Source organism: Suricata suricatta, chromosome 8, assembly GCF_006229205.1.
Source record: "Suricata suricatta isolate VVHF042 chromosome 8, meerkat_22Aug2017_6uvM2_HiC, whole genome shotgun sequence".
NCBI classification, from domain to species: Eukaryota; Metazoa; Chordata; class Mammalia; order Carnivora; family Herpestidae; genus Suricata; species Suricata suricatta.
The window spans coordinates 41,824,004-41,845,911 of record NC_043707.1 but is presented as its reverse complement, the minus strand read 5'-3'; the positions used below and the strand labels follow the sequence as shown (position 1 = coordinate 41,845,911).

The following is a 21,908-nucleotide window of genomic DNA, read 5'->3' as shown; positions in this document are numbered from 1 at the left end:
CCACCCCCATCTCAGAGCAGACGTCTTATTTCCTAGCTTTTTGTACCAGGGCCCACCCAATAAAACATGCTGAACTCAAAATGATGCAAGATCTGCTTCCACTAATCCCCAGCTTAAAGCTCAGTTGTAGACTCTCTCTTCTCCTCCCCTTCTTGTTTCTTTATCAGGAGAAAGCAGATCATGTTTAACAGAGTCTCAAACTCTAGCTGCTATCTCTACCTCTACATTCTCCAAAGGACATGTACTGCAGAATGGAAAAATACAGGCTGGGGATCCAGGGGTGGTGCCTGGGTGACTCAGTTAAGTATCTGCCTTCAGCTCAGGTGAGGATGTTCGTGGATTTGAGCCCCGCATTGGGCTCTCTGCTTTCCGTGCAGAGCCTGCTTCGGATGCTCTGTCCCTCTCTCTCTCTCTCTCTCTCTCTCTCTCTCTCTCTCTCTCTCTGCCCATCTTTCTCTCTCTTTCTCTCAAGAAACCAAAAACCAAAAACTGAAAATTAGAAGGAAAAAAAAAAGTTCAGGAGGGCCCCAGTATAAATCCTGGTTCTGCCATTTCTTAAGCACTGTGACCCTGGACGTGTGAACTAATGCATTTAAGTTCCATTCCTCCATCTGTAAAATAGAAACAAAAGAGTTACTCTATAGGCCTTAGGTGATGATTGAATGAAACGGTGTACTTTGTAAAAGCACAAGCCTGTACGTGTGTATTTAATAAGTACTAACTGTTAGAAAAGAGCCTCTTCAGTTTTAGGTGGCTAGTGTTTTTATTTCTCATAATAACATTGGCGTTCACATGCATGTATGTCTAAGTCTTAGGATATAATTAGAAAATGAGAACTACATTGTGTCAGTCCCTTATAGCATGAGTGATGGACAGTAGCAGACCTTCTTGCTGATAGTTTTGATTAAGGACTGTATGTGGACTCTGTGTGTGTGTGTGTGTGTGTGTGTGTGTGTGTGTGTGTGTGTGTGTTTTGCCTGATTTCCAACCAAACTGGCTGCTGAATAGAGCTGAAACAATTTCTCTGCTCCAGTAATTGACAGAACCCTTTCTCAATCTGTTCCTATCCCCCTCTGGGGCCTTTCCCACTTACCATGTAGAGTTTGGAGAAAGAAGTTAGCCTCCTTCCAGAGAGAAAGTTCCAGCAGAAATAGCGGCTAAGGCTTTAGGCGGAAGCAAACTTGGTGTGCATTAGGAAACTAACCATGATTCCAGACGAAGCTTGGAGTGAGGCATTGTTCCATCTTTTAGAGTTAGCACTTCATGGTTTTCCAAGGGCTTTTGTATTTCTAACCTCTGGGAAGGCCAACTCTTCACTGTATGTGTATTTCATACCCTATATGTCCACTTCGCTGAGACAGTATCAGTGTAAGGATTACTGATGTATAGTATTTGTTCAGTGTTGATCTCCAGAATGGGAACCATGCCTAACGAACACAGCATTGTCTTCCCAGCTCCTAGGCCAGTGCCTGGCATAGAGTTGGTCCTCAATAAATATTTCTTGAATACAAAGAGGTTAAGCACACATATCATTTTCTAATAAAATATTTTTAACAAAGCAAACAGGTTTAGTTGAAAAATTAATCCACTGCCAAAACAAATACCATGGCATTTTCCAAAGATCTTTCTGGATAATCAATGCTGTGGCTCCGCAGATAATCAGCAAAGGACTACAGACACCCCTAACTCTCACTGCTGGTGATCATGGTCCCATTTAAGAAGTCAGGGGAGGATTTTCTTCCCAATTCCATTTCATTAGTTTTACTTAAACAGTTGTCAGCCTTAATAGGTTATTTTTCCAGATTAATTATTTTCACTGTATTAGAAAGAATGATGGCACGTAACCCTCGTTCTGATCTTTCTATTCAAGATCGTCTTATCACAGTGGCCCATGACCTAGAACGCATCCTGAAATTCACAATATATACTTGGAAAAGTTTAGGAAATTTTCAGATTTTTCTAAATTGCCCTTTCCTGATTCCCACCCACAGTATTTCCTTCCTTCCTTCCTTCCTTCCTTCCTTCCTTCCTTCCTTTTCCTTAAAATTTTCTTGTTGGAGACTCTAAAACTAGCCAAATAATCAGGGAGGTGTGTTAGAGGCCTTGAGATGAGCTTTATTCCTGGCGTTACCCCAGATTCACTGAAGCTGTGCCGAAGGCTGCCAACACGGTTGAATGACCTGTCAAACACACTGTCCGTGGCCTGTTCTGTCTGGCAGTGCCAAAAGCTACTTTGATTAGTTTTTATTTTTAAATGCAGTGGTGTGCGGGTGGAGCATGGATTTGCAGGCCTTGTGCAGGGCATATAATCTGTCTCTTTCACCTATTTCTCCACCTGCAAAGTTGGTGTGCCATTATAATCTTTCTCTCCACATTGCTATATAGTAAAAGAAAAACTATCCAGGGCTGTGGTCCAGAGGTGCCCTACAAGTGCCTCAAAGGGATCTGTTTTCTGGACACTCTGCTTCATATCTTGCTTTCCCAACAGGCTTCCCTTAACCGTGTTCTGAGCTCCTGGTCTCAGATGAGAAAACAATTCTCCCAAAACATCTATCCCAGTACCCCAGAGCCAAATGCAGATCGCCTTGGATAATCCAAGTCACAGCTCTGCAGGCAAAATGAGGGCTAGCCTCCTCTGGGCACTTACTGTGTGCCAGCAGTGGTTTTCAGGGCTCTGTATGCATGAGGTATTCAATCCTAACAAGTAGGTACTATTATTAAGCTGCATTTCACATATAAGAAAACTGAGGCTCAGAGAGATTAAATGATTTGCTTGAGATCACACAGCCATCCCTTACCCTCGGCAGAATGGCCCCAGAGCGCTGCTGTCTCCTGGGTCTCTAATCTCCGAGGTCAGAGCCCGCCACCCACCCAGTTCGCCCTTTGCTTTGTCATCACATGAACCAACACTACAAAATATACTTCCGCCCTTTCATAATCTAGTCTCTCCCCTCTTTCGATCAGGGATACAGTCAAATACTGCAGGTCCAGAGGAAATAGGGCAGGCCTGGGAGAGGGAAGCAAGGTGTAGCAGAGAATCTTAGGACTCTCAGGTTTGGCAGTGTGGGGGGCCATGACAAAAGGGGCAAATATTTCAGGGATGAAGGGAGCCACCGAGGAGGAAGAGAAGAGGAGAGTGGGGGATACCTTCTGGGGCTCCTGCTCCACCCTTCGGGTAAACAGAGTGAGGGAGGTCAAGTAAGAAAGCCCCCCCTCAGGTTAAGGCCAGGTCTTGTGCCTTTACATTCCCAATCGTGTCGGCCACTCTCACGTAGACCATGCCCTTCGATTCTGGTGTGATGAATAGAATTCACTTGAGCCAACCCTGAATCAGATCTGGAATTGGCCTCTTTCTTGGCCCACAATCTCTGAAGAAGTGGCGGGGGGGGGGGAAGACCTGTGTGGAGCAAAAGAGAGACACCATCGCCCCCTAGTGATGTAGTGGTGTAAGGACAATCTTGGTGGAATTCTGGACGTTTTCTTGGGCTGCCCAGGCAGAAGCACATTGTTGCAGTGGAGACGGTCTCCTTAGAAGCTCTGTCACAAAGGACACGTTTTGCCAGATAGCAAGGTTCCCCTTACATCACCACCCTGCCCCGTCCCCCTCCCAGCCGACTTCCCGACTCTACACCCTTCAACCTCCCGTGCGCTACACCTGTCTCTAGTGCCTGTCTTGAAGACAGGCTGCCCCTGCAAAGAAATGATCCGTTTGGTAAGTCGACAGATTAGGGCTGAGGAGGAAAAGAGAGCTCTGGTGTCTTTGTTTTCATTTCACTCATTTTGCCAAGTTGAAGCCGCCTGGTTTTCATTTGTCTTCAATCCAAAAAAACAAAAAACCTATTACACCAAACACCATCACATATATACCTCTAAAAGGAATAATGAACTGCCTTTGTAGGCAAAAGAAGAAAGGCCCAGAGAATCACACTCGAGCCTGAGGTGAGTGGAGAAGGCAGGGAATGAGCCTGGTTGACTGGGGAAGTGTCTGAGCCTTAAGCTCCAAAGCCAGGATGGTGGCATGGAGCTCCGGGTGCCCAGCTCAGCGCTGTCCCCGCTGAGCTGGGCACTGCCTGCTCTCACTGGAGCCCGAGACAGACACACTGTCTTCCTCCTGCACTGTCAGTCTGGCAGGGCCTGAAGCTTTGCCACCCCACTGGGGTCACCCCCCCCCCAGCACCTCTCTGCCCTGGTAGGACAGTGGGCACCGCCAGGGCAGCCCCTACATCAGAGCACAGAGCCCCGAGTCTAGACCCACCCTGGCAAGCGCAGAGGCAGAGAGGAAGGGAGGCAACAGGAGCCAGCCAGTTTCCATAGATACGGATTTCAGCTGCATTTTATGACAGCCATGTCAGGCCGCCTGGAGAGGCATTGTTTGGATGCCTGGGGACCCGCTCAGAAGGAAAATGAAGTAAGAAGCAATTTTTTTTTTAAATCCCAAGTGATTTTTCTCCCTTTTTAGGCCACAAGCCCCCCTCTGCCCTTTAGGGAGATTCCCAGTGGGAGTTGAGAGAGGAAGGCATCTGCCTGCCTGGCACGCTGGGCTGGGCTGAGCAAAGGTGGCTCGGAAATGCATGAACCCACCACCAGGAATCTGGAGGATCCAGAATTCCCCTATCTGCTCTCTCAACACTCTTCTCTGTCCTTTGCAAGTTCCCAAACTTCCAGCAAGGGAGGATCTGTAGCCAGGATGCCCTCGTCTATAGTTTGGGGGGAGCAACTAACCTATCTCATGGGGTGTGTTTGAAGCCCATGACCGTGGTGATGTCAGGAGGGTCTCCTCTGGGGCTCTTGCACCCTCCATTTACATGCCCAGGGTCCCTTTCTGCCTGAGAGACTGTAAACTGCCTTTGACCTATCTTGGCGGACTGTCTAGAGTCCTTTTCTCTAGAAATGGCACCTGGTGCCTGCAAAGAGGCAGACCTCAGCAAGTCACATCAGAAACACGAAAGTTCAAGGAAATCTCCATTTCCTCAGTAGCCACAGGATCTGAGAAAGAACAGCCCCCTGGGGTAGCAAGCCTTTGGGAAATGGGCAGCCTCAGACGGGGCGTAAATGGTCCAGGGACATGAACCTCTTCAGTTCTGTATAACCTCACAGGTGTAAGCAAAGGACTCGGGTTTCAGGGGCCAGACGGGAAGGGTTTGGGATGAGGCACTAAGAGGGCAACATCCTACCTGGAAAATACCGCCTGGAACACCTCGGCAGGGCGAGTCTGCTGCTTAGGACGCTGCCAGAGTGAGAAGGGTGGCAATTCCATTTCTGTGTTTAGGAGGGAAGCAGATCTTCTAGTCATTTCGAAGACTTCAGAGGGTAACAACTCTGTGGTCCAATGTCTTGGTTACCAGACACGGTGCCAGCACAAGACTGATTCCCACATCCGCAATCGCGAAGGACCAGAACTGCCACCCTGCTTCCCGGCCCCCTCTTCCGTGCAGTTTCATTCTGACGCCATGTGGGCTGCCCCCCTTCCCAGTATTTGCCCATTTGAGAAAGGTCACCTTCATTAACCCAAGGAGCCCTGGAGTCCTGTCCTACCCTTCTTGGGGACCCTCAGAAGAGAAAGAGAATCCAATCTCAGAAGAGGAAGAAAACAGAGAAAGAGATTGCGTGTGTGTGTGTGTGTGTGTGTGTGTGTGTGTGTGTGTAATTTCTGGCAAGGGTCATCTGTAGCAGGGTCCTCACTTCCAGACGTTGCCTAAGGAGCTCTAGACCCTGGATCCTAGGCTGCCGAAGGTCACTGTCAAAACTATTCTTCGAGGCAGACCACTGCTGGCTACCCCATTTCCACCCTCTGTGATCTTCACGACAACTTTGAGAGGCTGGGGCTTTGTGAGGACAGGGCTCACTCTGGTCTCTAGTGAATGGCTCAGCCAGGGGCTTAGGAAGAACTCCCCCCAACACTCCACTCCCTGAAACATTCACTTCCCTTTCCAACTTCTATAGCTTCACCTCCTGCCGTTGTATCTACCTGGAATACCCTCCTGTCTGTGCCTCATTCATTCATTTATTCATTCCACAAAAGCCCATTGAGTGGTCTCATTTGCCTAGCCTTCCTAAAACTGATATGAGGGGCACCTGGGTGGCTCAGTCGGTTAAGTGTCCGACTTTGGCTCAGGTCATGATCTCACGGTTTGTGGGTTCGAGCCCTGCATCGGGCTCTGTGCTGACAGCTAGCTCAGAGCCTGGAGCCTGCTTCAAATTCTGTATCTCCCTCTCTCTCTGACCTTCCCCTGCTTGTGCTGTCTCTCTCTGTCTCTCAAAAATAAATTAAAAACATTTAAAAAAGTAAAACTGATATGAGAAAGACACATCCCCCACACTCACAAATCTCATAGACCAGTAGAGGAGACAGACTCATGAGTGAACCATTGAACTCTAACCTAGATAGGGGTCAGAGAAGAATTCCTGGAGAAAGTAAAAGTAAAGCCCAACCTGAGCCTTGATGGATGAGTCAGAGTTGGAGAGAGAGGTTCAAAGTAGAGGGGACTGCATGGACAGTGGCACAGAGGCAGAATCAGGGTGCTGTGGTCAGGGAACTCAGTAAGTTACAGCTGCTGGGGTCAAGTGCAAACCTATGAGTTGCAAGATCTGGGCTGGAGTAGTAGGCAAGCTCTAGACAGCAGAAGAGCCTTTGTGGTGTGTTAAAGGCCCCAAACTTCATTCTGTAGTGATTCTTGAGCCTTGTTTCCTAGAGTTTTGGGGGTCCATTGTGGTGAAAGGTAGGACTAGGGAGGGGCATGCGGCCCTTGACCTGAATGACTTATACTCTCAATTCCAAAGTAAGGTTAAAATTGAAATTAAAAATGTTAAATAACATCCCTGTATTTAATAACAGACTACAGAAGGGTTTTGAGTTTGGGAAGGACTTGGTCAAGTTTGAGTTTCAGCAAGACCGCTCTGGCTTCTTAGGCCCTACTTGCCACCATTCCGCAGGGCAGTCTATAGCCTAAGAAAAGCTCTGACGATAAAAAATGATTTACAGCAAAAGTAAAGCTTCTTTGTTACAGGTGCAATAATTGTCACTAAATATATTTCATTCATAGGGAAGAAAATGAAGTGGGGATTCCCTTTCTCTGCTTGGACTTCAGACAGAACCATCTTAGGCAGCTTGCTGTGTTCACACCGCCATCTAGTGGTTCAAGTGCAGCATGACCCCCCCAAGGGAACCAAGCTTGCTTCTGGCCTTTTTAACACGTTTATTTGTAAAAGTCTATATTCTCTTATTTACCCCTCAAAACAACTCAGCCAGGTACGTCACTGTTTATCCATGCTATGGTTCAGGAAACTGAGGGATGCACAGAAAGCACTATTTGTTCTGAGTCTTCTTTGGACTGGGAACTATGGTAGGCAATGTACATGAGATTGGCATTATCCCTACTTCAAAGCTGGAGAGTGAAGTCCTTGGTTATGGGGAGACCAACTAGATAAAGCTGTAGACTGAAGTTTGCTAGCTTCCAGAATCATGTTCTTCCTGATAAATCTGGTCAGATTCAAGCCTCTTACTCAAGTCAAAAAGAAACCCAGTGGTAAAGGATTAGAAAAGAGGCAGGATTTTTCCAAAATTCAGGGTAACCGGCCCAGACTAAAGCTATTTTCTTTGCCAGAGAAAAGGCAAAAAGAAAAAGAAAAAAAATGTCCTCCCCCTAAAAGGGTAGAAAACATGCCTGTGTAAAAGAGAATAATCATGTCCTAGCTCTCTCTCCACCCATGCATAGCAGAATAGAAGTACAGATCCAGGATCATAAACAGGCAAAACAGAAACATCTATGAAATGACACGGATGATCTCCAGGTTGAGTTTTCTGATCTGCAAATCAGAATGGGCCCCGGGAAATGGTGACAAGGATGAAATCTGTTGCCAACGCCACTAAGACGAATAAAATTCATGTAATTCTTTTATTATTAAAGTTAAAAGGCCACTCTAGACAACACTAGGAAGATAATAGACAGTATTCATATTGCTCTGACAATTCCGTTTTTCAGAATGGTCTCCTGAATTTTACTGAAATGTGGAAGCCTTTCTAAACCAGGCACAAAGACGAGACACCACAAATTTTTTAATGGCAGCTTTAATCCAATAAAAATATAAATCCTCCGTACAGCAAAACACACTAAAAGCAAAGTTACAAGTCACAGTTTGAAAAAAGTTTACAATATTTATGACAGAGAAATAACAGCCATGGTCTATAAAAAGATAAACCAACAATGCAAAGGCAAATAACTGCCCCCAAAATGGACAAGAGGATGTGAGCAGGTGATTCAGAGAAAAAGAAATGCAAATGGGCTAGGAAAGAGCTGAGTCATCCAGTAATCAGAACACTGTGAGTTAAAATAAAGAATATTCTCTATTCGTCCTGTTGTCCAAAAAACGTAAAGATGGACAACAGGCGGCGATGGCAGGAGCGGATGGTGGAGTGTCGGCTCACACACTGTGCTGACCAGATAGTCCGGCGCAGTCGGATTTGAGAGTAATTGGTAGTACTTACCAACTTTTAAATTTCACCCATCTTTTGAACAATCATTTCTACCTCTAGGAATACAGCTTCCAAAACTATTCCTACATTTGCCCCCAAAATATGTACATACAGATATTTTTATTATTTTTTTTAAAGTTTGTAATAGCAAAAACCACGGAAACAACCATCTGACTGAACAAATTTACAGGATGTCCTTAGTATGGACCACTATTGCAGACTTTTAAATGATCTACACACAGACGGCAAAGATATCAAGATATATTAAGCGTATACTAATATGTACATACTAAGTATGTCTTTAAAAAGCAAAATGCGTCCGGGAGGACACACACCAAACTGTGAAACACGGTTGCAGAGACGAGGCCATAGGAAGAAGGGGGGTGAGCTGAGATCTTTACTTTTTACCCTGCCTGTTCCTGTATTGTTTGTTTTCTCATGCTGTACATTTGTAATTTTTTAGAAAATATGAATACATGCAAAGCAAATTTTCCCTAGAAAATATTTGCAGCTACGTGGGTTTTTCAGAACAAAACGAGAAAAAAAAACACCCTTTTTTAAACACACAAATGTTAGATTAGCGCAAAGACCCGTGACCCCAAATGCTCTGAAAGGTCAGCACTGTAGGACAGAATCTCATAATTAAAGGCGACAGCTCGGGCAGCCCAAGCAAACATGGGCTTTGGAGTCCAGCAGATCTGGTCCCAGGCCTCGCCCTGCCCCTTTCTTTCTGCAACCCCTAGCAAATCACTGAACCTCGCGGAGTCTCAGTAAAATGGAGGTAAAACTGCCTACACCATGTATGTACGCAATTGTTTTCTCCCCTTCCGATTCATGATATTATCCATGTACGATGGGCTAATATGGCCGCTGAAAGGCCACAGGGAACTCCACAAGACTTGTCTGTTCATTTTCTGGATGGACCCAGAGAACGGCCTTGTTGTGGAGGCAGAGTGTCAGGAAGTGCAGGGGGCAGTCTGGGAGGGCTGCCTACAAACATTCTGGGCACCAGGGCTAGGCTGACCAATTCTAGTAGCTGGGGTACTTTGAGCAATGGTTCTAACACGTTGGTATGCATTAGAATCACCAGGAGGGCTTTTTAAAAACGGTGTGCTGGTCTCTACCCACAGAGTTTCTGACTCAGTGGGCCTGGCTGGGGTAGGGCTTGTACCAGGTTCCCAGACACTGCTGCCTCTGCTGCCGGTGTGAGGACCCACGGTGTGAGACCCACTGACTGACTGCATCAACAGCTGTTCGCAGCCCAGGGAATTTGAGGCTGCATCAGCCTCTTTCCCTACCCCTCTTCTGGAATGTTCTCTCTGCAACCTCCCCAGGCAGCTAGAATGCCAGGACACTCCCTGATGTCACCCCCAGCCAATGGCCGGTTTCTGTTGCCTGTGCTCCTCTCACTGAGGTGATGGGGCAGCAGAGGAGAGCCCAAGACTCCTGGCGGGGACAGGGGAGGGATTGGGGGGGCGCCGAGGGTCAGACCTAGCCCTGGCCTACGTCCTGCTTGCTCTGCACGCTCAGCACAAGGACGGGAAGGGTGTCCCCCTTCTGCCTAAGCAGATCGGGAAAGATAACTTTGTTAGCAGAAGAAGCCAGGGCCGAGGGGTCGCGCTCTATAGAACTGGCACAATCTCCTCTCACGCATGAGCTGCTCCGCTCAATAGAGTGCCTGGCCTTGTCCTGACAGCCGTCTGTGCGGGAAATCCTCTCCCCAGTGAAAGTGACCCCGTCTCCCGCTCCGGCCCACCCCATGCCCCTCAGGGCACCAGAGCCCTTGAATCTCAGCCAAATGGTTGTGATAGAGAACAGTCTGTGGTTCACGACCAAACTGGCCAGGGAGCGGGGACAGAGGGCCATGGCCCACCAGCGCCACAGACAAGGAAAAGCAAGGCTTGATCCCCATGCTTGTTAAGCAGAGAGCCCTTGCTCTGGCTCCGCGAACATCTAAACCTTCTTCCGAACAGTGGTGGCAGCAGTTACTATTTATGAAGGGCTCCCCGAATGTCCGGTATCTAAGTCCGTTTTATGCACATCGTTTCGTTTAATCACAATGACTCTTTGAGGAGATGCTGGTTCCCTTTTTTTCACAAGAGAAAACCGAGGAGGAGCTGCGGAAAGTCCCATAAGCCAGGTCAGGCAGCCCACTGCGGGGGGGGGTGAGGGGTTGGGCGGGCGGTGCTAAAACCTGTCTCACACCAAAGCCCGGAGTGTTTCCACTTCTCTGTTCATCGTCCTACCCCAGCCCTAAGGCCAGATGCGGGAACTGGGGTCTGCGAGACCAGATTCCCAGCATCCCCCCTCCTTGAGCAGATGGGCACGGGGCCTCTGCACGCTCTGTGTGCCGGCCTTCATCCCAGGGCCTGTGTCTCACCCATCCTGGTGCCCCCGGCACTGCGCCAGGCACACACGGGCTACTTAGCAGAAGCATGTTGCCTAAAGGAAGGGCAAAGCTGCGTGTAGGCTGCTGGGTATCTGGTTTCTCAGTGTCGTTGGAGTTTTAAAGACATGCAGGTGGGCGAGCCACGCTAGGATGAGCAATCAGGAAACAAGTTACTTTCCCAGCAGGTGTGTCCACACCCACCGTTGCGCCCCCTCCCTGGCCTGCCTGCTGCTGCCAGACTTGGCCTGATTCCTCCCCTACACCCGGCTCCCTCCTTTGCCCTCTTCACCGTGGGCTCCAACCTCACCTTCTCCATAAGCGCCACCTCCCCTCCACCGGCTCTCCCAGTCCCCCTTCCATCCCACCCTCTGGGGGTAACTCTTATCACCTCCTAACCTACTGTGCAATTCCCTGGGTTATGGTGTTAATGAGAATCCGGACTCCTGCGCTCTGCAACTGCAGGGAACCTTTGTTTTACTCACTGATGTGTCCCAAGGGTAGGAGCTCAGAAAAGGCTTGTGAAATGAATCTCTAAACATTGCTCACTAATCAGAGCCAGGCTTGGACCTTCAGGGAAATGACCCGATCCACCCATAGCCCCTGGTCCTGGGTTTCTCCGAGACCCATTTTCCCTTGCACACGCTAGCAACTGGAAGAGACTTTGTGTCTCCTAGTTCTAGTCACTGGGATGGACTGAGAACAGGCCCCTCCACCCGTGTCTATCTCCCTGTCCTTCTACCCACGACAGAGGCCCCCTGGCTCTTTCTAATGAGCCTTGTTGCCTAGCGAGTCTATGTCCCCTATGTGGCAGCATCCAGAGCCATGGAAATTGCCGGGGCATCGAAGCTGCCCCTCAGGATGTCATTTCCATCCTGAACTTTGGTTTCCCCATTTGTAAAATGTGGGAACAGAAGCCAATGATCTCCTCTACTCGTTTCCAGTTCTGACACTTTCCCTTTGGAAGGGGAGCATACACGACTGTAGTCAAGGCACACTTAGAAACAAACCAACCCACGACCCTGGGGCGGCAGGACAGAGTCGGGAGGAGATCACAGTGAACGTGACAAGTGGAAAGGTATTCACAGCATTGCACGGAGTACGTCAGTGGCCGCCACCATGATAAAACATGCTTTTCACACAACAGGAAAGGCCCTCGTCCATCTCTCTTCCACAGATGAGAAAACTGAGCCCCAGAGAGGATGAGCAAACTGCTCACAAACAGAAAGCGAAAGGGCCACACCCAGAGCCAGAAGTTCCCGCTGAAAACCCCACCCTTGTCCCACACGTAACTGGGTAACTGTTTCCAAAATGCACCCTGGTAGTAGAATGCCAGCATTAGATTACCCAAAATGTCAATGATCCAATAATCCATTCCTTACCACAGAACAGAACAGTAAAATTTGCATCTGAATGTAGTTATGTCTCATGTTCTGGAGATTTATTTACGTCCAACAAAACAACGGAGCCACCACAAGACTTCCCTCTGAAAGACCTGAGAAATTTCTGATTGCTGGTTAGGAATAGACAATATGGGAGCACCTGGATGGCTCAGTTGGTTAAGCAGCTGATTTTGGTTCAGATCATCATCTTGCAGTTGGTGGGTTCGAGCCCCGTGTCGGGCTCTGTGCTGACAGCTTGGAGCCTGGAGCCTGTCTTCAGATTCTTTGTCTCCCCCTCTCTCTCTCTGCCCCTCCCTCACTCCTGCTCTGTCTCTCTCTCTCTCTCTCTCTCTCTCTCTCTCTCTCTCTCAAAAATTAAATTAAAAAATTTTTAAAAAGGAAGAGACAATCATCTCTCAGCAACAGATGACCCTAAGATGGGCCTCTCTCCCCATCTCTTTCAACACATTCCTCAAGAGGTAAGGGATTGAGTGGTTATGTTTTCAAAGACTGCAAACAGAAGAATGACAACAAAAATAATTCAAAAAACAGCAGACTGCGAATATGGACATTACTTGGTAGAGGGTCTTCAACATCAACGGAGTAAATAAAGCAAAGCGAGTGCTCAATTACAAAGCTGGATCTGTCCAACCCTGAGAGGCTAGAGTTGGTTCAGAGGTAGGATGACATTCCTTGTTTTTCCAGATGCAAACGCGTCCTCTGTGACCATTTCTCCACACAGTGATGTCAGGAGATGGGGTGCTCTACTACATGAGACAAGTTGGCCAGGGATGCCATTGAAGAGACAAGTTCATTTGAAAAGTCTGGGGGCACCTGGGTGGTTCAGTCAGTTGGGCGGCCAACTTCAGCTCAGGTCATGATCTCACAGCTTATAAGTCGGAGCCCCATGTCGGGCTCTGGGCTGACAGCTGAGAGCCCGGAGCCTGCTTTGCATTCTGTCTCCCTTGCTCTCTGCCCCTCCCCTTACTCACACTCTGGCTCTGGCTTTCAAAAATAAATAAACATTAAAAAAATTTCTTTAAAGAAAAGTCTGTAGGTTCCGGAATATCTCAGGGAAAGCACAAGCTTCAGGAATCAACATTTACCAAATGTTCTCAAAAAGAAGACTGATTGGGTTTCCTTCCTTCTCTCTTCCGGCTCCTTGCCTTATTGATATTGAGGAACAGCTTGGGCCAGTTGTTTTTAACTGAGGAATTCTCTAGAAGGCTCTGTCCCAGTTAGGTAGTCCTTCAAATCTGAAGTCTAAAAGAAATCAGAATTCTAAATCAGGCTGTGGGCCAGCGAACATTTTACTATGATTGGAATTTGAGCCTCATACAGCCTTGGTACTATCCCCCTTCAAACTGCCACCATCAAAATGCAATATTCCCATGACACCTTTCTGGACAGGAAATGGGGGTAGAGAAGAGGCAAACGCTTAGATGATTTTTTTCTGGTTTACCCTCAAAATTGCCTTCCATTTAGTAATCATACCTTATAGATTTCCTGAAACCATTGCAGTTTCAACTATTTTTGCTCCATCATTTCCACACATAAACTTGTATCATAAAATGCCCCAGTTCAGCATTTGGAAACTGATCAAAACAACCATTTTTCATACCAGTGCAATTGTCAGTCCCAGACAAGAGGGAGAGGGCGGGCCTCAGAGAGGCAGAGAGCATGTGTTCACGCCCTCCACGCTCACCTCCCAAACATCATTCCTCAGTCGGCCACACTGGGATTTCATTTCATTCTTGGTAAGTCAAGCCATCGTAACCCCATTTCCCAGATGGAGACACTAGAATCTAAACCTGTTAGCTGACGCTGCCTAATCCCCTTGACTCTGCAGCTGCTCAGAAGTATTTGTAATTATGAGTAAAACAAGGAGGGAAATGTTATTATATTGATAAATGGCACCAGCATTTTCTGGAGTATTAAGGCTCCTTCCAAAGAAAGATACTCCCTGCTCAGAGTTATGAGACCCAAGACCAAATCCCCAAGAGAAGAGGATAGATCATCCCTTGAAAAAGACCAAACGCTCTTCTTCTGGGGTGACTTTGGCACAGTCTGACTCGGGGTAGAGGGATGCACACAGGTGAACATCTTCTGTCCCTACATCCCTAGGATTCCCTAAGCTAAAGATAAGGCTCTTGGGGGAAATCCCCCCCAGGCTCAGGGCATCTGGAGAGAGGCCAAAGGCTTTCTGCAACAGAGGGCCAGCCTGCCTCTAAAAGACACTTTGGGAGGCTGTAGAAGCCCATCTAAGGTTCTCTGCATCAGCTTTTCTCCACCCTCCTCCCCTCTGTGCCCAACACAGCTCTCCCATTCTCTCTCTCCCATTCTCTCTCCCCCATTGTTCTCCAAACATCCCTCCCTTCATAAAAGCTGTCTGGCTGGGAGCTTAAAATATTGCTGGACAGTGAAACCTACCCATCAGGACCAATCCAGTCATATCTGCTCAGTCGTGCAGCACTGGAGGGGCGGGATAGAGAAGTGGGAGGTGGGCTTTTAGGTGCCAAAGGAAAGAGGCCAAAGTTGCCATTTTGCTGCTGAGCGCCAAGAGAGAAAGAGAGAGCATATTTCTCCGGGGGACCTTACTGCTATTGGCAAGTTTTCCTCGGGTGATGGTGGTTTGTAGCCTTTCCCCCTGCCACCCCGGCTTCTTTCCCAGCCTAATCTAAGGGCCACCTCCAGGCTTCTCCAAAAGGAGAAACGTGGTCACTAAGGTTGGGTCTTGGGTTGGGACGACTGGACTTAAAGTCCAGTTCTGACAACCCTCTTGGAACTGGCCTAAGAGTTGGCAGAGGTTTGGAAGGGAAAGGAATGCAGGAGTGGGGGAGACGATGGGGGTGGAGATGTCCAAATTCTAACTAAAACTTGACTTTTTAAGGTCTTCTCATTTTTCAGAATGAATTAACATGCCTCCAGGAATCCCAAGGCACCTACACTGAGTATTTGGTGTTTATGAAAGAGTTTTGCACTTTTTCACTTGAACTCTGTGATAGGAGTAATGGTAATAACTACTGCATGCCGTGGGTGTAGAGGAGGCTTCTTGCTCCGTGTTTTCATGTTGGAGCATTTCAGGGGGCACAAGAACAGGTCTAGCTGAGGACACTAAAAATCTTCCTGGGAGCAGGCTCTGTTGGCTCTCTAGGAAAGCTGTTTTTTAAAGTGGCTGCTCTAGAGACAGGAATGGAGGCACATTTATACTCCCTTCCCCCCCCCCCCCCGGGAGTAGTAAGCGGCCATCTAATCCTTTAGGGAACGGGTTAACACAGATGTAAGTGTGCTGTTCTGCCCTTCAAAGCCAGGACAAGGCTTTGCTACACTGGAAATCACCCTGGGCTTGAAGCAGCAAGACCAAGCTCACATCCCTGCTCTGCTCTCACTGGCTGAGCCCCTTTGGGGGACTTATTTGACCTCCTAATCTGCCTTCCTATCTGGTAATGGGGGGATGATAATGCCTGGTTCTCTTTGTCTCAAACAGTCATTCTGTGGGCCTGGCAGTTCTGGTCCAAAATGAGCTTTTCAGCATCCTGTAGTAATAATGTAGTAAACAATGTAGGACATTTTTTCACCAACTTAACTGTGTTCAATCTAAAGGGCTTTTATTCTGAAAGTATGTCTTTTCTAGTTTTGCGGTGTGAAAATTCCCCTTCTATGGAATGATGGTGAAAACAGACTGTAGCCATAATTAGTGATTTCATAAGTTTCTTATTTTTATGTCCTTGCTTGGCACAGTTAGGAGTTGGTAGCCCTGTGTTGGTCACTGTAGTTTGTTGTTGCTATTGTACTATGTGAAATCCAAGTCTGAGAACCACTGACCTAGTTCACAGGTTGTTTTGAGGGCTGAAATGAGGTATGAAAAAGTATATCAGTTATAAATAGACAAGGAATACCCAAACATAAGATGTCATTGTAATCGTTACTTAAAACCATAATCTTCTGGTGGGTGTCCTGGGGGTGAAGGCATGAACTCCATTGGTTTATTTTCCATCTGTAAAAGATCTGTTCCTCTTTGACGAAGAGAAGGAAAATATTCTTTTTTTGGTTTAGATTACTCCATGCTTCAGTGGAATAGTTTGTTCAGATATACTCTGATCTGACTTCCTTTAAGTATAATTTTCATGTGTAGAAGTCAGGAACCCAGGCACTTTCCCTTAGCACCTCTAAAACTTCTCTTCTTATTTTTAAAAAATGTTTATTTATTTTTGAGAGCGAGAGAGAGACACAACAGGGGAGTGGGGAAGAGGCTACACACATCAGCACCGACCCCAATGCAGAGCTCAATCCCACAAACTGTGAGGTCATGGCCTGAGTGGAAATCGAGAGTCAGATGCTCAACTGACTTAGCCACCCAGGCGCCCCTGAGCTTCTTAAAAGCATAGTTGGCCTGTTTCAATAGCATGGAATTGGAAAGATTTCATCCTAAATTAGTTTCTTTCTTTCCATTTTTATGAGAAACCTTGTAATGAGACATTAAACACACACACACACACACACTCAATTCTAGCATTGCAGCATGGAATGTAGAAGGACACAGCCATGTTTGGATTTAGTTTGGAAATTATTGATGGGGTGCTCAGAAGGGTCTCATGTTTTATGAACGTATATTATGGCATTCATGTGTCAGGAATCATCGACCTTCTACTGTATTTATATCTTTGATCTTATACAAAACAGTGCCTCAAATGAGCTAGTTTTGGATTAATTTACTATCCTTTGTTGGTATTCAGCATTTCTCTGCAAGTTCCCAGCCTCCCCATTGCTAACTGCAGCAAAAAAGACTGGAGTCCCCTAGATTTTAAGTAATATTGGTACTACATACACTCAGAGATTGAGAATTTCAGATTTGAAATGATTACTGTTGTTCTCACACACTGATGTTTATGGAGCGTCCACTCCGTGAAAGTCTTTGTTTTGTGTCATGATGTTTCACAGAAGATGAAGACAAAATGGTTTCTGCCTTCCAAGAGCTTTTGATTCTCAAAGGGAAAAACAGGACTGACAGACACACAGTCCCCAGAGTGTGTGCTCGCTGCACACATGAGTGAAATACACGTAGAAATCCCAAAGGACTGATACAGTATGGTACAAGGAAGAATGTAAAAACCAAGTTGACATGTCAATGGGGATAAGACATTAGCAACACTACATTTAGAGTGTGTTAAAGCCAGACTTGATCTTATGGGAGTAAATTACATAAATTGTTGTTTCAACACGAATGTTAGACAGAACCATGTTATAAGAAACTTGGATTTTCCTGGCTCTGCCACCAATAGAATTTATGCTTGGGCTGCCTGTTTATGGGGTTTCCCATCTTTTTTCCAAAGGCGGTGGAAATGGCTGCCCCTCATTACTGGGCAAGCACTAGATTTCATCGTACTTTGAAGAGTGTCAAATCCAGGGGTATTACTAGACACATGTGATTGGGATTCTGAACATCTGGTTCTGAGGAGACGACCCTCTCCCCCTCTCAGTATCACAGTACCTACAAGGAACTCTTCCCAACGCTGGAGTCATGATTAGGGAGCCACAAATGCTCTCACCTTCCCAGGAGGAGAGAAGCTGCTGTTGGATGCCCTACCTATTTGGGAGTTTCTGGGGCTTCAAGCAAAGCAACACAAAGCAGACAGTGGTGGTGCATAAATGGAGGGCATAGGTTGGCCATTGCTCATGCCTACCATCCCTGTCTGCCACCAAGGACTGTCTGGCCAGGCTCCAAACCACAGGTTGGAAGGAGGCTTTAAGATGCCACTTTGTGTATCCCCTCCTAGGGATGAAAATGGCACCTAATCTACCACTTTTCATCACCCATTTGAGTAGTTACTAAATATCACTGCCATTAAAAGTGGCAGGCATATTCCTTTGCTCCCATGGGCTTCTGATCCTGTTGGGTAGGGCAAGGCTGAAAGAAGCCTGGAGTAACATCTCTAGCATGAGCTCTTGACCTAGTCTAAGAGTAGTGATGAGGAAACACGGCAACTCTAGAAATGTTCAGGCTGGAAAGCATCTGCCACAGATTGAGGTAGGAGGGTTTTTTTCTTTTTTAAGTTTATTTATTTATGTATGTATTCAAGTAATCTCTATGGCCAACGTGGTGATTGAACCCATGACTCCAAGATCAAGGGTTCCGTGCTCCCCAGACTGAGCCAGCTGGGCACCCCAGAGTGGAAATTTTGATCATAGTCCTTCATAGGATAGCCTAGGGTTGCCATGGATGTATGATCCAGTTTGCACACATCACCCCTGTCAGTTCGATCTCCTGTGCATTAGTTGTTACTGTTGCTAGAGGCATTAGATGCTATCATGTTTAATGGCATTTTTTTCAACAAACTTTTAGCTCTATTAAAATAGCCACACGTTACAGACCCTAAAACCTTTTTCATTTGGTGGGACACTAAAAGCCTCTCCATGGACCTTCCTCACCCCATAAGATGATTCCTCCCTGAAGCACTCCCCCCCCCATTCTTCAGGTTTAAAAGAGTTATAATAATAATATAAAAAATATTGTTCTCAGTTTGTGAAGCTATTAAGAATAGTTTCCAGATTTCAATGTAGAGAGAGAAATAAAAACATAAATTGAGAGTACAGGAGTTGTGGAATTGCGTAGTTCTGCTCGAAAGCAATGTATCTCCATGGTGTGGTAGAAAGAAATCAGGCTTTGGGGCCAGAAAAAACTGCTGCTACTTAGCTGTTCAATCTTAGCTGATTGAACCTCTCTGAACTTCTGTTTTCTCATCAAATCAGACTGGTTAAATACCCTTTGAACTTCCACGACATGCTTGGCTCTGTGGCTGCCATTGAGTATGGAGTATGTGGCAGGCATTTATTTATTTAATAAATAAAATAGGCATGGTCCATATCCTTATGAAGATTACAGTCCAGCATGATCAAATTAAATGAAATAATGTAATGTCAAAAGTCTGCCACAAAGGAGATGTTCAGGAAGTGTTTCTTTCCTTCCACTTCCCCCCAAACACTCAGTCATTATCCATTCCAACACAGTGAAACAATGGCTACAGACAATTTCATACACCCAAGAATTTGGTTGGGGGCCCAGACCCCCATGGTGTTGGGTATTCTTACAGCATTACGCCTCTTGAAGCTTCATTTAGTAAAAGGCAAACGATTTATGCGATCTGAAGAGAAACCAGAGTATTGAAGCTTCATTTAGCTTATGGTCTTGATTTAAATCCATATAACCACAGGTTTCTATTTATGGTCAACAACGGACCCTTATTTGAGGTGGAACTCAGAATGGCATACCTATTGCATCCCTTACCCTTGCAGATTACCACTTGCCCACTGACTGCGAACAGGTAGTAGTGTTCAACCCATTTCACAGGTGAGGAAGCTAATGGAAGCAGATTCTTCATGCCGCCCTTGTCCCCTCCTCCCAGTCTCAGAGGAAGTGCCCCATAAGGTGCCACTTACAAGCTGACTGTCCCCTTAACTCAGAAAGGAGAGGGACCCCTGAGGGTTAGCCAAGAGAGCCCCCCCCTCCCCCCGCTCGGATTGCAGCTCCGCCCACTCAGCTCTTGCCTTCTGCCTCCTCCAGGTGGGTGAGACATGGGCGACTGGAGTTTCCTGGGGAACATCTTGGAGGAGGTGAACGAGCACTCCACGGTCATCGGCAGGGTGTGGCTCACGGTGCTGTTCATCTTCCGGATCCTGATCCTGGGCACCGCGGCGGAGTTCGTGTGGGGGGACGAGCAGTCGGACTTCGTGTGCAACACCCAGCAGCCAGGCTGCGAGAACGTGTGCTACGACGAGGCCTTCCCCATCTCGCACATCCGCCTGTGGGTGCTGCAGATCATCTTCGTGTCCACGCCGTCGCTCGTGTACGTGGGCCACGCCGTGCACCACGTCCGCATGGAGGAGAAGCACAAGGAGCGCGAGGCCGAGGAGTTGTGCCAGCAGGCGGTGGCCGACGGCGGTGACAAGGCACCACTGGCCGCCAACCAGGGCAGCGTCAAGAAGGGCAGCAATAGCAGCAAAGGCACCAAGAAGTTCCGGCTGGAGGGGACCCTGCTGAGGACCTACATCTGCCACATCATCTTCAAGACCCTCTTCGAGGTGGGCTTCATCGTGGGCCACTACTTCCTTTACGGGTTCGGAATCCTGCCCCTCTACCGCTGCAGCAGGTGGCCCTGCCCCAACGTGGTGGACTGCTTCGTGTCCCGGCCCACCGAGAAGACCATCTTCATCCTGTTCATGTTGTCTGTGGCCTCTGTGTCCCTCTTCCTCAACATTCTGGAAATAAGCCACCTGGGCCTGAAGAGAATCCGGTTGGCCATCAAGAGGCCTGTGGAGCAGCCCCTGGGGGAGATCCCCGAGAAGTCCCTCCACTCCATCGCCGTCTCCTCCATCCAGAAAGCCAAGGGATACCAGCTGCTGGAAGAAGAGAAAATCGTGTCCCACTATTTCCCTCTGACCGAGGTCGGGATGGTGGAGACCAGCCCGCTCTCTGCCAAGTCTTTCAGTCAGTTCGAGGAGAAGATAGGCACAGGACCCCTGGGGGACCTGTCCCGGGCTTACCAAGAGACACTGCCTTCCTATGCTCAGGTGGGAGCCCAGGAGGGAGAGGGAGAGGAGCAGCCCATGGAGGAGGGAGCGGAACCGGAAGTGGGAGACAAGAAGCAGGAAGCTGAGAGGGTGAGCAGCGAAGGGCAGGAGACCCTGGCAGTGCTGGAGAGGGAGAAAGTGGAGACTTTCGAGGTGGGGAAGGAGGGCGAGAAGGAAGAGTTGCAGGCTGAAAAGGCAGCCAAGCAAGGGCTGGCTGTGGAGAAGTCACCTTCGCTGTGTCCAGACCTGACCAGGGATGACACCAGACCCCTGAGCAGGCTGAGCAAAGCCAGCAGCCGGGCCAGGTCCGACGATCTAACCGTATGAAGTGTTGCCAAGGAAAGAAAGAAAAGAAAACACCCGAGCTGACATAGGGCAAGATGAAATGTAAAAGAGGCCACCATGATTAGCGTCTTCTGTCCCTCCCCTAACACCCACCCCTGGTTGGACAGGTACTGCAGGGGCACAATACTTGCTGGACAACTAGGAAACCACCTTTCCCCTATAAAAAAAGCCACCAAGAGAAACCCGTTGTCCCATCAGAGTTCCCAGTCTCAAATGACTGCCCTGCCCCTCCAGCCCAGCTGCTGTGGGGATCTCTACTTTCACCCCCATTTCTCCATTGGAATCCTTCCAATCAGAACTGGGGTTGCCTCATAGCTGTTTACCTGCCGTGACTCAAGTTCACTGGCTCAGCCAGACTTTATCGCCTAGCACTTCCCTAGCAGACACCACGTGACCCCGTACCAGGGGGCCCAAACTCCAATGCCTGCAGGATGCAGGCAGGTGCTTCTAACTAGTGGGGTGGGCCTGTTCTAATGCCATGGCACATCTAGGGGTGTGGCGATTGGGGGGGCAGAGGGCAGCTGTCGCTCAGTACCAGGCACTGATGACCAGGCAGTGTTACCACAGAAGTTTCTGAGTTTTCCACTCAGAAAACTCTTCTGCAGTTTTCCACAAAATCCAGAAGCCCAAACTTCTCAGTGAAATTTTCGACATTTTTAATATTGCCAACTAAATGTTAAATATGCCACGTGGGCCAAACAAAATGCGTGCAAAGCCAAATTTAACCTATGGGGCACCAGTGTGCAGTGAGCCT

At 47.7% G+C, this 21,908-nt stretch overlaps 1 protein-coding gene across 3 annotated transcripts; it reads left to right on the top strand.

The window, feature by feature from the left end:
• Positions 1 to 3,590: 3,590 nt before the first annotated feature.
• Positions 3,591 to 21,136, top strand: GJA8 (gap junction protein alpha 8). 3 transcript variants are annotated; one of them, XR_003912420.1, is made up of 3 exons: positions 3,591 to 3,712; positions 3,899 to 3,939; positions 7,044 to 7,186. XR_003912420.1 is itself a non-coding variant. In XM_029949472.1 (2 exons), exon 2 carries the CDS (start codon positions 19,814 to 19,816, stop codon positions 21,134 to 21,136), a length of 1,323 nt encoding a protein of 440 aa, XP_029805332.1. In that variant the 5' UTR covers positions 3,591 to 3,712; positions 19,803 to 19,813. The 3 variants fall into 3 exon arrangements, 1 of the variants encoding a protein (XP_029805332.1); XR_003912419.1 differs by lacking the exon at positions 3,899 to 3,939; XM_029949472.1 differs by lacking the exons at positions 3,899 to 3,939; positions 7,044 to 7,186 and adding an exon at positions 19,803 to 21,136.
• The last annotated feature ends 772 nt before the right edge of the window (positions 21,137 to 21,908 follow it).